The following is a 15,449-nucleotide window of genomic DNA, read 5'->3' as shown; positions in this document are numbered from 1 at the left end:
CTGAGACCACTGGGATGAAATGTTTGTCAGCCTCATCTCGTTGTTACCGGTGACTTGTGCGTTATTGGAATGTCACTGCTTATGGTTGATTAAAGCGGCTTCGTTTTTCACTAGGTGCCCTTATTGTAATATGAGTACTCCGGTTATGTATAGAAAAACCACACACAAGTTGCCTTCTTATAGAAAGATAGAACTTTATTTGTCCCAAAGGGAAATTTGGCTTTTTACAGGAGCAGCCAAAAGAAGAACAAGAAGACAGAAGCTCTTTAAATAAACAGATGCATAAATATGTACATATTAATAAAAGCATGTTGTTTTAAGTGTGTATACCCACACTATCAAAAACTGCGTGCCTCATTGATCGGTTAATGGCTCACTGCACAGCGGGCATGATCGAGTGAAACTTGACAGATACTCGTTCCTGAGAGGTGACAACAGGTGGCCAATATAAACTGATGAAAAATCAAAAAGGTCCTTCACTGCAAATATATAGCATTGACCAGCTCGGCAAGGATCTAAAATAGACATCGCTTTTATCAGTTTTAAGATTTAATATGATTGTCACGTCAACACATTAAAATAACGGCTCGGTGATAATAATTATTAATACATGTGTGTCGTCATTTAGCTGGTTTGGCAAAATTTCTTACTTGAGCAAAGGAGTCCTCATTCCCCAGTTTCTGTGAAATGTTGGGTAGTCATTGGTCAGATTTGCTGTAAACGTACGCCAGTTCTCCAGTCAAGTTTGCTTTTATAAAGCCCAAGTTTTGCATGGAAAGTTGCATGTACACATTTGAGGCCTCATTTTGTGTGTGTTCAAGTTTTAGAAATCTGACCCTAGGTTTCTCCTATGTATCTTCCATTCAGTTTCAAAGTGCTTTGCACCTCTATTCTTTCATTTTTTTTTTCCTTGTGCATTTAATGAGCTGCAAGTTGATCTTCAAAAAGCATAAACAGGCTGTTTTTCTAAAAAAGGACAGCATTAGAATGATAATCTGCATTTTTTGTAAATCCGAATAAAGGCATTCTAATTTGTTAACAAAATTGAAATCTGCTCTGCTGTAGTTGCATTAGTATTTCCTCATAATGGTGTGATAAACTCCATGTATATGGAAAAATTGCGGTTGGTGATTGTGGTTTGCAGATTTTACTTCCCAGGCTTCATTTCAGGATGCACCTTTGACTTTTCCATTATGTACAATGTTTTTCTGTTTTGTTTTTGAATATTCCACAATGAGTCTGTGTTCCATAATTTAAGGATGAATCACAAGACTAAATTATAAAGAGGACTTATTTTCATCCTCGGCTTCAGCCACAGGTCCTATAAAGACTAACAGTGTCTTCCATAATGTTTGGGACAAAGACACATTTTTTTCCTTGATTTCCCCCTCTGCTGCACAGTTTAAAATTACAAATCAAACAGTTCAGACCTCATTCAAGTGCACATTAACCCAAGAGTTTGTCAATGCTAAACAATTGTAAATTATTCAATGGCCAAGCCTGCCACTCTGTTTCAATCCAATTGAGAGGCCTTCCATATGCTGAAGAAAATCTTAATGGGACAAGCCCCCCAAAACAAACAGGAGCTGGAAATGGCTGCATTACAGTTTTGGCAGAGTCTAACTAAAGGAAATCCTCAGCACCTGGTGATGTCTATGAATCACAGACTTCAAGCAGCCATTGCATGCAAGAGACATGCAACAAAGTCCTAAATGTGACTGCTTTAATAGACCTGTCATTGCCGTGTCCTAAAAATGAATGGGGAACCATGTAGAACGGTGATTCCCAACGTGAGGCGCACACCCCACTTGGGGGGCAATTCGAGAATGTAGGTACGTTAAACAATTTATAAAATGAAAAAACAGGAATTTAATGTTAAAAATGATAGAATAAAATAAACAAATTATTTTTGTTTTTATTTTTTTACAGAGATATTTATATATTTATATAAACATAGAAGGGATGGTGAAGAACCCTTTAATTTATTATTTTACAACCAGCTTCGGTTTTTCTACTTAGAAATCATTTTTACCATTAAAATAATATGAATTGTAACAATGATTATAAAATTTTGCAGTCAGTCATTATCCAACCCGCTATATCCTAACACAGCGTCACGGGGGTCTGTTGGAGCCAATCCCAGCCAACACAGGGTGCAAGGCAGGAACTAATCCCGGGCAGGGCGCCAGCCCACCGCATTAAAATTTTGCAATATAACAAAAATATAAAATGATCAAAGTATTACAGAAAAAGCTGTCATTAAAGTTATTTTATATTTATGAATATCACATCTCCATCCAATCCTGCGCAGGGAGCCAACCCACCGCAGGACACGCACACACTAGGAACAATTTTAGAATTGCCAATGCACCTAACCTGCATGTCTTTGGACTGTGGGAGAAAACCAGAGCACCCGGAGGAAACCCACGCAGACACGTGGAGAACATGCAAACTCCATGCAGAGAGAACCCAGGAAGCGAACCCAGGTCTCCTAACTACGAGGCAGAAGCACTACCACTGCACCACCGTGCCGCCCAATATCACGTGTATTATATATTATGAAAACTGTATTTGCTGTATTTTCATATTACTTCACATTATATTATTTTTTAATAATTTCTTAGTGCTTTCTTTGTCAGTATTTCAAGTATCCTTTCCCTCTTTTGTTTCTATGTTCTTTGGAAGTTTGTTTAGACCAAATTAATGACATTATGGGCTTCCTCCATGTGAGTAACAGTTCACTTTTTGAATAGGTAATAATAAGAATAAGGTATATGTTACAGTGGGGGACATCATGATTTTAGAGAGGCCTAGATGGGGCATGGCCAAAAAAAGGTTGGGAACCACTGATGTAGAAAAGTGTTGTCATTTCTACATTCTGTGACCAAAATGTCTTCAAATCCCCTCAAATGAAAGTCTACAATGTGCACTTTAATCACATCTGAATTGCTTGATTTGTAATTTTAAACTGTGGAGCAGAGGGGGAAATTAAAATGTGTCTTTGTCCAAAACATTATGGAGGGCACTGTGAGTTTACAGCTCAATTTTGCCTTTAGCCAAAGCAGAACTATTTCCTTGTTTTTGTTACCTCATGCTTTCTTGTTTTGGTTAGACTTTGTTCTTGGATTAGCACAAACATTCAAGCTATTTTCTCTACTGTCAGACATTTGCAATGTGATATGCAGAAACAATAGTTTGCTGTGTTAAATATTTTCATATAGCGAAAGGATAATGGGTCAGTTTTCCCAACTATTATACAGGGTGGGGCATAAAGATCTCCCACATTTTGAAGGGGTATAAAAAATGAATGAAGCCATCTAAAAAGTGTATGTATTTCTGAAAAGTACATAAAAAACAGTTTTGTTTTAATGGGTTTTAAAAATCATATTTCAGACAAATGGAGGCAATCGTTGGCAATACATTGCTGGTTCATCTCAGGAGGAATGACGTCAATTTCCTGTCTGATCCTTTCCTTCAAATCCTCAAGAAATCGAAGACGATGTTTGAAAATCTTTTCCTTTAGGTATCCCCAAAGGAAAAAGTCACATGGGCTTAAATCTGGTGACTGTGCCGGCCACCCCACGTCTCCCCTTAAAGAGATTAAATACCCAGGGAGCATTTCCCTCAACACTCCGAGCAAACATCGTGCTGTGTGAGCTGTGGCCCCGTCCTGTTGAAACCACACATGTTCTGTCCTAGGTCTGCCAGGTGATTTTCTTTTCAGTGTGGACCCAGTTGTCCTAAGGTTAGAAATCCGTAGCAAAATCGTTTTCCGATCTGATACAGGTGCATTTTGACCGAGTGTGAAACGTGTCGCTATCACAGAACGGTTGTTCTCATAATACGCTTGAACAACAAAGCCCCGATGTTCACCAGTCCAACTCATGATGGGTACTGAAAACGGTAGAGCCTAACCTGCCGAATGAGACCTACCCGACCTCTCTACCCCCACTACAGCCCGCACAGTTCTCCCTCGAAATGTGGGAGATCTTTATGCCTCACCCTGTATATCAAAATAATAATTATTAGCACCATGATAATTTTTTCAAATTTGATTTTTTTTTTTTTTTTAGTAGCAAATATCTTTTTCATTTACCTGGCAACATGTTAGTTTGTATTTCTACCCCGTAATACAATAGCATGAGTAGCACTGATGAAAGGAAGCAATAATGTAGATAGCTTTTTTCTTTGCACCGTGCTAAGTGGCTTAAAGGCCGTGTGGGTAAATATGTAATCTGGAGTCTTATAACAAAATATTGTATTATGGCCACTGAGTAGAAATGCCACATGAATGACTATCGCCCTGTAGCCTTAACATCAATAGTGATGAAATGTTTCGAGAGGCTGATCAAGGACCACATTACTTCTGTCCTACCCTCCTCTTTTGACCCACTCCAATTCGCCTACCGCTCCAACCGTGCCACAGAGGATGCCATATCTATTGCACTCCATTTTTCATTGGAACATCTGGAGAATAGAGACGCTATGGTCCGCATGTTGTTTGTTGATTTTAGTTCGGCTTTTAATACCATCATCCCTCAGAATTTGATCAGCAAACTGGGCCCATTGGGACTGGGCATACCTCTGCAAAACTGGATATTGGACTTTCTAATGGATAGGCCACAGTACGTACGGGTAGGAAAGAATAAATCAGATACCATCTCCTTCAGCACAGGTTCTCCACAGGGGTGTGTTCTAAGTCCCCTCCTCTTCACGCTCATGACCCACGATTGTTGTGCCAAGTTCAGCACAAACCAAATTATTAAGTATGCGGACGACACAACAGTGGTGGGTCTCATTCGAGGTGACGGGGAAGGGGATTACAGAGAGGAGGTGAAGTCATTTGTGGAATGGTGTGATAAAAACAATCTGATACTGAATGTTGAAAAAACAAAAGAACTGGTGATCGACTTCAGGAAGAAACAGCTGATACACATCCCGGTCTACATTAAGAACACTGCTGTGGAAATTGTGCAGTCTACTAAGTTCCTGGGAGTTAATGTGACGAACAACCTCACCTGGTCCCTGCACACCTCCTCCGTCATCAAGAAAGCTTACCAGCGCTTGATCTTTCTGCGGAGGCTAAAGAGGGCCCATCTCAGTAAGTCAGTCCTCACCACTTTTTACAGAGGGACCATAGAGAGCGTGCTAACCAGCAGCAGCTCTCTGTGGCAGGAGAGCTGCAGCGCTTCGGACTGGAAAGCACTGAGGAAAGTGGTGAGGGCTGCGGAGAGGATCATTGGAGCCCCGTTGCCTAATGTACAAGATTTGGCAAAACAACGCTGTCTGGCCAGAGCTGTGCGGATTTCTAGAGACCCTACTTATCCTGCCTCTGAACTCTTTTCCCTCATGCCCTCAAGCAGAAGGTACCGCAGCCTGAAATGTAGAACTACCAGGTTTAAAAACAGTTTTTTTCCTACTGCCGTTCGTCTTTTAAATGAAGCATTTTAGTATTTTATTGTAGGCTGATTTTAACTATGTGTTTTTATTAAAGTCTTGTGCATCGTATTTTCGTTCTGCAGCACATCTTGGATGTTCTGTTACATGACAAATAAAATTGAATTGAATTGAATTGAATTGAATTGAATTGAATTAGCAAACAGCTGTGGGCAGGTTATTAATTTTTTATTTATATTTGTGTAAATTGGTCTTTCACATGGTCCATGCTTTCCACTGTTGAATGGTAATTTTGTTTTCCACCAACACCACCTGATCAAGTCAATGTGCAGCCCGCTGTGATACTCAGGTAAAGTTGGGTGCCCCAGTTATCCACGAGACCCTCTGCTAGACCTTCAATTTTGACTTCTGTATCAGTACCATCTTTCGAACTTCAGTGCCGGTATCAAAATGGTTTAGAAGCAAATAGATAACTGCAAAACTCCTTGTCTTACTCCAGCCTGCCTGGTTTGCCGTACAATTGTCACGCCACCCTATGCACAGTGGCGTAGCTAGGGGTGGGCGGAGGAGGTGGCCCGCCCCGGGCGGCACATTTTTGGGGGGGCATTATTGGCCAAAAGGCTCAGTACAATTCATGTGTAAGCAGCAGGGTTTGGAAAAATATCACTTATGAATGAAAAAAGTCAAATTCTCTGAATTTTATCCACAGATGCTTCAAAAATAATTTTCAGACTGTCCTTCTGTGATGGCATCAGACACAGTAGTTGAAATTTATGAGGTAATAACAAATATAAACATTACAATGATAATAATTTCTAGGAAGATAAACAACTAATTTACAATTTATAATTTCTTTTCGTTATCAATCCGAATGTGTTCTTACTTTACGCAGAAAACATCCCCACCTATCACTTGAACACTACACAGGTTCTGGTTTTCGCAGCGTAATTATATTAAACTAATAATTAGAACACGGCTTATCAGTGCGTCTATATTATATTCTTGTCTAGTTGATGCTTATAAATAATTATATGTGAAAAATTATTGCTGTTTCTGTATATATGAATACATCTATGCAAAATTTATCTTCATTTTTCTCTATACATATATACATTTTAATTTTCTATTTAAATAGTTTAACATATTCAGATATGTTGGAGGGCGGCAAATTGAAGCACCGCTCCGCACCAAGCGGCACGAACTCGAGCTACGCCACTGCCTATGCACTGCTTCCTTTTTGATAGCTGTGAAGCAGCCTGATCACATTGAAACACATGAAGTCCCAATCTCCTCAAAGCAATAATTGGTCCCCTGTGAACTCCCAATCACATGGTTTCATTTTGTAATGTCTACAGCCAATGGCTAAAGTAAAACCAATACTACAAAAAATGTTAAGTGGAAGAATAGTTCTTTCTCCATTACACAATTTACTTTTCTACATTCCCTTCATAACATTTACTTGCGCAGCCCCACACATGGCACGTTAAATTTGAGGTTGAGAGAAGCAACACATTTTCTGAGGTGTGTCGTGTCACATAGCCTTGTAGACATGCCAACTTCAAGAAACAAATTAACTTAGGCTTCAATTAGTATTTGTGTCTTTAATATCTGAATGAGTTTGTTCCCCAAGCTGCTACCCTTTGCTGAAATGGTGTTAATGGTTGTTGTTTTGCATGTGTTACTGTTGGCACCTCAACCTTTTTTTTTTTTTTGCCCAGAAACATGCCTTTGGTCAACTTAAAATGACTCTGTAGATGAATGTTACTGTTTACAGAGTTTTTATCCCTTAATCTGTACAGCCGGCAATCTATTTTGCCACAAGGCAATGCTCTTACAGTTGTGACTTTAAGTGTTTGTTTTTTTTTTCCAAAAACTCCTATTCGGGGCTTTTGTCACTTTCTATCGCCCATATTGATCTCTAAAACCATCTAAAAGATCTAAGATCATCTCAATCAGAGGAAGTTTATATACAGAATTTTACCACCAGCAGGCACAAAAAGTTCTGAAAAATCAAAAACCGATTTGGTTGTGTTTGGCTTGAATCATTTAGGTGTGCCACATAGCCATACTGAGAGAAACAGAGAAAAAGTGGTATACAGTATAATGACTAGGACTTTGGAGTAGCAGACAAGTGAATAGCCACTAAGTGTAGCATGAACAGAGAAGGAGAACATGCAATTGGGGTATGGACAGCCACAAAAAAACAGAAGCAGCATGTGAGATTGTGAGCTATATACAGTATATATATGTGTGTGTGTGTGTGTCTTTTTATGTATACTTCCATTGAGTCAGCACCTTAATGTGGCAAAGTGGTTTGTGTGATCAATGGTCCCCTGAGCGATGTCCTAGAGTCATGTACTCCTGGTGGGCCACACATGGCGGCTAGCTCAGAATTGAAGTCCTGACTAAGACTGACTCCACGAATAGCTGTTAAATTACCGTATATACTTGCGTATAAGTTGGGTCTTGAAACCTGAAAAATTGATCGTAAAATCAGACCCTGACTTATACACCGTTCAAAAATACGACACTTAAATATGACAAACATTGCTTTGGAATAGTTTGGGTATTACCGTGTGGTCACATAGGCACGAGAGAGAGAGAGAGGTTAGGAACACACGCTGATACTGCATATTGCCGCATCCACATAGAAAAAGGCCGTGTGCTCCATGGTTACTCTCTCAGGTGGGCGTTAGCATATCATAATCTCTTGGACCAATAGCGTGAGTTTTCCACATACAACTTATATGACCAACATTATAAAATACCAGAAATTATATGATAAAATCCCAACTTATCCGTGGCAGAACTTATCTGCGAGTATATACGGTAATAAAATTACATCCTGCTTGTAAAAAAAATTATTTTTTTTGGCTGGGGGGGTGGGGGGAATGTTACATTTACAGTGCACACACCTAGGGAGAAGAACAAAAATGTATTTTTGCTTTGTTCTTGCCATGGCATCATCAGCCTAATGGAGGCTGATGAAATCAGAAGGCCAGTATGCTGAAGGGCCTGTGTTTTTTGGTTGGCAATGTGGCACTGCAGGCGCATACCCGGGAGGAGCTGTGAAATATTGTTGGTAAAACGATAAGTTGGTCTGCCTAGTTAAGCCAGGAAAAGCATAAGGATTTTTTTTTGCGTAATGTTATGCTACTTTATATGTTTCAAGGCCCTTTCAAGATTATGATTGTTTAGAGACTTTGATTTTCCTCATATGCCAACTTTGGAGGCTTACTTTGGAATTCCCACCAAAATAAATGGCACATCCATTCCCATTTTTATTCTGCACATTTCACTCTCTTGCTCTATCGAATTCCTAACTTTTACCTTCTCACATCTTCTGTTTTTGGATTGCAGAGCCCTTCTTTGGTGTATGCAGGTGCATTGCGCCACGACAGGGGAGGCCATTTTCATTGACACGCCGTTGACCTCTGGTGAGGGGCACGGTGGACAAGGACTTGCATCTTTTGCCTACAGATGTCTTCTCGGAAAGGGTCAGTAACAGATGAAGAGTGTGGCGTTGCAAAGGCCTGCCGGGATAGACATGATGTGGAGTTGACAGAACTGGGACCCCTGCTGGAAGAAAAGACCGATGGTGCGCCTAATGCAATTTCAGCTGGTGTAAGTCTTTAATCATTTTTGGCTTTGACTCTTTTGAGGTGCCATTTGAATCCTGTTCTACTGGTATTGGAGTGGTGGTGGTCTGAAGTGCAGGGAGGCCAAGGATTGGTAGAACTTTTTTTCCACAACGATTGAAGCATTTAGAAAAAAGTGTCAAGTGTAACACCTTGCAGCTTTCTATTTTACATGGGTGTTGGGAACTCTCATGTTAAATAAAGCAAAAGTCTAGGAAGTGGCGACAGCAGCTCTTTGGCTGACACATTTAATTGGCACATCTAAGTTAAATCTCAGGTTGCAACACACTTACCGGTAAATTGAATGATGTGCGATCCTTTTACTAATGCTGCTGTAGATAGATAGATAGATAGTACAGAAACACTGTAATAAAACTGCATATATTTTCTGCTTCTTATGTCTTCAACTGACAGACATATGGTCAATGTTGCACAAATTTCACACTCATGCCAAAAACGTTGCATATCAAGATTGTCAAAATCCTTTTACTTTGTAGATAACAAGCTGAAAGGTCAGGAAGGATAAGATGAAAACAGGGAGAAGGTAAACCTGTAAATGCAAAGCATCAAACATGCAGCAACAGTATAGAGCATGGTACAGCATGCCATTCGGTAGATACAGACTAATAAATAAATAAGGGTACCAGATAAGTAAACATTTTCAGTATGAACACTGAGGAACTGTGTAAAGATCTCTATGCATTATGGGATACTTAGCATTGTTAATAAAGCGTTAGTATCATTTACAACCTTTCTACTGTAACTTACGTGAGCCAATTCCTTTTGGAATTAAAGAAGATTCAGAAAGAGGATTCGGACCCCTTCACTTTCTGCCCACTTTAGTGTGTTGTAGATTTAATGCACTCTTGAGCAGGTTTCCTTCAAGGATCTCTCTGTATTCGGCTGCATTCGTCCTTCCCTTATTTCTCACAAGTCTCCCTGTCCCTGCCTTTGAGAGGCTCCCCTAACAGCATGATGCTGCTGCTGCCATGCTTCATTGTAAGAATGGCATCAGGCAGATTGTGAGCAGTGCTTGGTCTTCGGCAGACGTTATGTTTGGAGTTCAATTTGTGTCTCATCAGACCAGAGAATATTTTTCTTCATGCTCTCCGAATCCATTAAATGCCATTTGGCAACCTCCGTGCAGGAGATAAACACTCTGCCATAAATGACTGATTGATGGACTGTTTTAGAGATGGTTGTCCTTCTGACAGATTCTCCCATCTGAGCAGAGGAATTCTTCATCTCTGTTAAGGGTGAGAATTGGGTTTTTGGACATTTCCCTGACCAAGGCTGTTCTTGCCCAGTTAATCAGTTTGGCCGGAAGGTCAGTTCTAGGCAAACATTTTGTGGCTCTGAGGCTAGGGATCTGCACTGGCAATGGGAAGGTTGTCGGTTCGAATCCCGTAAATGCCAAAAGGGCATTGGGCCCTTAAGCAAGGCCCTCAACCTGCAATTGCTGAGCGCTTTGAGTAGTGAGAAAAGCGCTATATAAATGCAAAGAATTATTTTATTTTATTTCACAATTATTGCTCCTGGGAGCACTCAGGGGTTTAGAAATGGTTTTATTCCTTTGCCTTGATCTGTGCTTTGACTTGATTTTTGTCCTGACATGCAGTGTAAATTTTAGACTTTTTATACACAGAAGTGTGCCCTTCTAAACATTGTCCAATCAATTCAGTTTGCCATTGGTGGACTCCAATTAAATTCTTGACACATCTCAAGGAGAATCAAAGCAAACCGGACATAACTTATCACAATAATGGATTGTTGCAGCAAAGGTTCCAAATGAGAGATTTTGTTTTTTGATTTTTTTTTTTTATATATTTGCAAACATTTCTGAGAACATGTTTTCACTTTGTCAGTATGGGTTACTGAGTGAAGGTTAATGGGCAAAAATGGCAAATTGATCCATTTCTACCATATATACTCGCGTTTCAGTTCTCCTGCAGATAAGTTGGGGCTTGATTTTTCCATATAATTTCCGGTATTTTATAATGTCGGTCGTATAAGTCGAATGCGGAAAACTCACGCTATTAGTCCAAGAGATTATGATATGCTAACGCCCACCTGAGAGAGTAACCACGGAGCATACTGCCTTTTTTTGTTTCTATGTATTGTGTCCACGTGACCACACGGTAATACCCGCACTATTCCGAAGTAACGTTTGCACTATTTTGTGTTTTTTGTATCTCACACCCTCATACACTTTTATCATAAGAGCATCCCTTATCTACGATGGAGCGTTCAATCAGAAGAAAATATGAATCTGGTTTTAAATTAAAAGTCGTTGAAGTCACGAGAGAAATTGGTAACTGCACTGCTGCAACAAAATTCGATGCGTCTGAAAAACTGATGAGAGATTGGAGGAGGCAACAAGATTTTAAAAAAATAAATTAAGTGTCATATTTTTGAACGGGTGTATAAGTCGGGGTCTGATTTTCTGATCGATTTTTCAGGTTTCAAGACCCAACTTATACGCGAGTATATACGGTAATTCAATTCACAACACAATAAAGTGTACAAATAGTGAAGGGGTCTTAATAAGTACTGAATCCACTGTATATAAGAAATTATATGCATTACTGAAGGGTGGAAGATTATGGAGACCTACAATTCCAAAGTTTCATGATTCAGGAGATCATCAGCTGTGGTGCACCAGCGGGTCTGAGATTCAATGATTGTGAGGTCTCAGATGTCAGTGTGTGGTAACACGTTTTTAAAGTTTTAAGTCTGTTACTGCAACAAACCAGTCAGCATTTAAGAAGTCCTTCATCCTAGTTCTCTGGAAATGACATTTTTTGGTGTTTCTTCTGGCAGAGCCCAAAAAAATACTTTTCTTCCAGACTGATAAAGCATAATAATGAAAACAAAAAAAAAACCAAGCAATGTAATACCATTGAATTAAGAAGGAATAAAATGTCTTGTATATGAAAGTATTAATAAGTAGGCTCCATGAGTACAAAGTCTATGGAATGCACAGGCCACAGTGACTTCTTGAATACTGGATGATCTTCATGGCTGCCTACAGAGTTTTATAAAATATTTCTGTTTCATAAGTTGCCACATGAATCTGAATCATTGTTTTCAAGCTACACCTTGCTGTTGTAGGCAATGTCAGTTAACAAAAACACAGATGGCAGAACACTTTCCTGGTACACTAGACATTGTACATAATTATTATAAAACTGCGGTGGCTGAAATGAACATTACTCTTCTTTAAAAAGTCATTTTAAACCCATTAAGATAAAAAAAAGAGAAGCCAGCAATGGCAGTTAATTTCCATTTCCTTTTTGACTAGAAAGGAAACCAGCTGCCACTCTCTTCCTGTGGCTGAGACTTAAATGTTTTAGTGCACGGAAGCTATACATTTAATCTCTCGTGCCATTGTCAAAGCACTATGTAAAGTGGCATTTACAACCAAAACCAAAGTGACAGGTGACCTAAATATTAATAAAAAGAAAAGCTAGGAGGTCTATTTGTCAGGTTGTTTCACTATGTGGCGCAACCTCGAGCAAGACTTAATTTAAATGGCACAGCCTTTGATTGGCACTTGTAAGCTTGCATTCTGACAAGCAGTACCACGGAACGCACGGGAACTGACCCGAGTGCTTTGTGTCACAAGGTGTAGTTTAAGTGTGGTGGGTGAGGCTGATTTTTGGCTTTGATTTAAGCGGGAAGGTGCTGGATCAGTCCTAAAAAAAAAAAAAATCAGTCATACACAGCATTTAGTATGTATTGTTCGAAAGAGCTTTCTTCAGTCATCTAATAATTAATATCCTGTGTTTATAGGACTGTGGTCACACTGCAGAATTGGGCCATGGTACAATTGGCATTCCAGACAGATGAAGCAAATCAATATGATCCTCAGAGTGTGTGTGTAAATGTTAACGATAATTCAAGGAGGACTGTTCAGAAAGTAAGGGTGCTGTTGAGCTGTTTTAAAGAAAAGGGTAACGTCAAGGTGATATAAGAGATCCCTAGTAATGTGGATCACTAAGATCTTTTTTTTTTAATAATTTATAAATTTTTATTGTAATCATTCCATACAAATAGATCAATTTATAACCAAACAAATTAAAGACAAATCAAACCCCACCCCTGAGAAGGAGAGCTTAGCTGAAGGAGAATTAGGGTTAGGGCTTTTTAATAAGGCAACATTAAACAAAGGAAAGGGAAAAATAAATATATATGTAAATAAGAGATGGAGAAGGGAATTAAATGCGGTAATGGTTATTTCTCTTATTCGAAAATAATATTGATCAGATCCTGCCAGGTTTTGAAAAAATTTTGTACAGATCCTCTAACTGAGAATTTGATTTTTTCCAATTTCAAATAATATAAAACATCGGTTTCCCACTGACTTATCAGAGGAGAGTTAGGATTCTTCCAATTTAACAAAATAAGTCTGCGTGCCAAAAGTGTAGTGAATGCAATCACAGTTTGCTTGTCCTTTTCCACTTCAAGTCCGTCTGGAAGAACACCGAACACAGCTGTTAGTGGGTTAGGAGGAATTGTGACCCCAAGGCTGTCTGAAAGGCACTTAAAAATTTTTGTCCAAAATGATGTTAGTTTGGTGCAGGCCCAGAACATGTGACCCAATGGATCACTAAGATCTTAAAGCTGCTCACTCTTTCTGCTGCCTTGTTGGTGTCTGTCGGACCTTGATGCTGTGACAGTGCGGGCCCTTCTCCATGCTCCCTCTTCCAATTTTGGGAGCCTCTTGAATCCAACACCATCGGTAATGTAACCGGATGAGCTGGCAGATGAGGACAAGGGGATGGTGTAAAACAGTTAGTGCTTTTATTAAAAACAAACCGAACAGCGTCCAAAGTGCAGTGCTTCAAGAATGTTTCTATAAATAAATAATCCATAATAACCACAAGTGACAAGTGGAGGTTTAAATCGATAATAAATAAATCCTTTTAAAATGAGGTTAAAATTAACAAGCTGGAAACAGTTCCTTTTCAAACACCTGCTGCCGCCTTCCTTCTAACTAGCAGCTCCCGTGCTTATCCCAACGGGCTTGGCAATAGGGGAGTTGCCCTACCTGCTGCTGCAGCTGACCTTCTCCTGGTCTGGTTGCCTTCTGTCCCCTGGCTACAAACAGCTGTCTCACCGGACTGAGACTCGGGTTCTCCAGTGACCAGGGCTCTCACCCTGGGGCTCAACCTCCCAAGCCTCCCTGACTGCCGCTGCCTTCCGCGGCGAGCCATTAACCTTCTTAGTCCCTCCAGCTCCTTGAAATCGCTCAGCTGGAGCGAACACTTCCAACTGCCTCTTATACCGTCGGCCACACACTCCTTCCAGGGCTCTACTCTCAGCTGCCTGCTTCTCTGCAGCAAGCCTGCTTTCTCGCTCGCTCCCGCATCTGCTCACAGGATCTCCTTCCTTCCTCTTCCTCTAACCTCAACTCCCTCTTTCAGTCTCTTTTTTTTTTTTCTTTTTTCTTTTCTCTCCCCACATCCGCACTCGCGCTTCTCCTTTTTATAATGGGGACGTGGCAGAGGTGTGATGATTAACAGCTCCTGGCATCAATTACGGACACGGGCGATCCCACACCTGTGCACTTCAATGCGGAAACGCCCACGCCCGGGAACCTCTCATGCCACACTACCACGCCCCCTCTTTAAGCCGCGAGTGTGGTGATTATTTATTCAAAAACTGGCCAGCCGTTTAGTGCCACGGACCCACTATATCACAGATGCCCTGAAAGTCATCTTATAACAATGATCAAGACCTGTGTCAGTACTTCTTAACCCTTGATCTCTGGTGCCCAGCCCCTGATCCTTCAGTCCCAGATGTGTCCAATTAATATTTCCTAACCCCTTTTAGGTGTGTTTGCATATAATGTGTGAAGCACCTATTGTAAAAGCCTCCGTCTGCATGAAGCAACTCTGCCCTCCATGAATCAATTTTGTTGAGACAGAACACACTTATGCTTCAGAGAAATTTGTTGACAAGGTTTATTTTTTGTTCAGATATCTCAAACCGATTGCGCTGTACGAAGTTTTACATTTTCAAAATTTCCCATTGGAAAAACATTTGTTAGCTCGTTCGTTTTAAAATGGAGAAATGTTCTGTGCGACTTCAGCTAGGAATAAGTTGACTGTTTCAGTTTAGCTTTCGTCGGTTGCTTGAACTTGTAGTTTTTGTATGTTTTCCTCTTTTACTTGTCTGACAGACACTCGGATGCCCGATGCAAGTCAGTCAAATACTGGGCAGAGCAGAGTACAGTAATCCCGGGGGTTGCGTTCCAGAGCCATCCGCGAAGTAGAAACCATATGTTTATATGGTTATTTTTATATTGTCATGCTTGGGTCACAGATTTGCGCAGAAACACAGGAGGTTGTATAGAGATAGGAACGTTATTCAAACACTGCAAACAAACATTTGTCTCTTTTTCAAAAGTTT

At 40.2% G+C, this 15,449-nt stretch overlaps 1 protein-coding gene across 1 annotated transcript in view; it reads left to right on the top strand.

The window, feature by feature from the left end:
- adipor1a (adiponectin receptor 1a) overlaps window positions 1-15,449 on the top strand; it is a 75,765-nt gene that overhangs the window by 30,051 nt on the left and 30,265 nt on the right. The window contains exon 2 of the mRNA XM_028796422.2: window positions 8,758-9,021. Coding sequence (XP_028652255.1) covers window positions 8,878-9,021 — 144 coding nt within the window. The 5' untranslated portion in view covers window positions 8,758-8,877. The remainder of the gene's footprint in view (window positions 1-8,757; window positions 9,022-15,449) is intronic.

This window comes from Erpetoichthys calabaricus, chromosome 3, assembly GCF_900747795.2.
Source record: "Erpetoichthys calabaricus chromosome 3, fErpCal1.3, whole genome shotgun sequence".
Lineage (NCBI taxonomy): Eukaryota > Metazoa > Chordata > Cladistia > Polypteriformes > Polypteridae > Erpetoichthys > Erpetoichthys calabaricus.
Note: the sequence above shows the minus strand (reverse complement) of the source record. Positions and strands in the feature narration are given on the sequence as shown.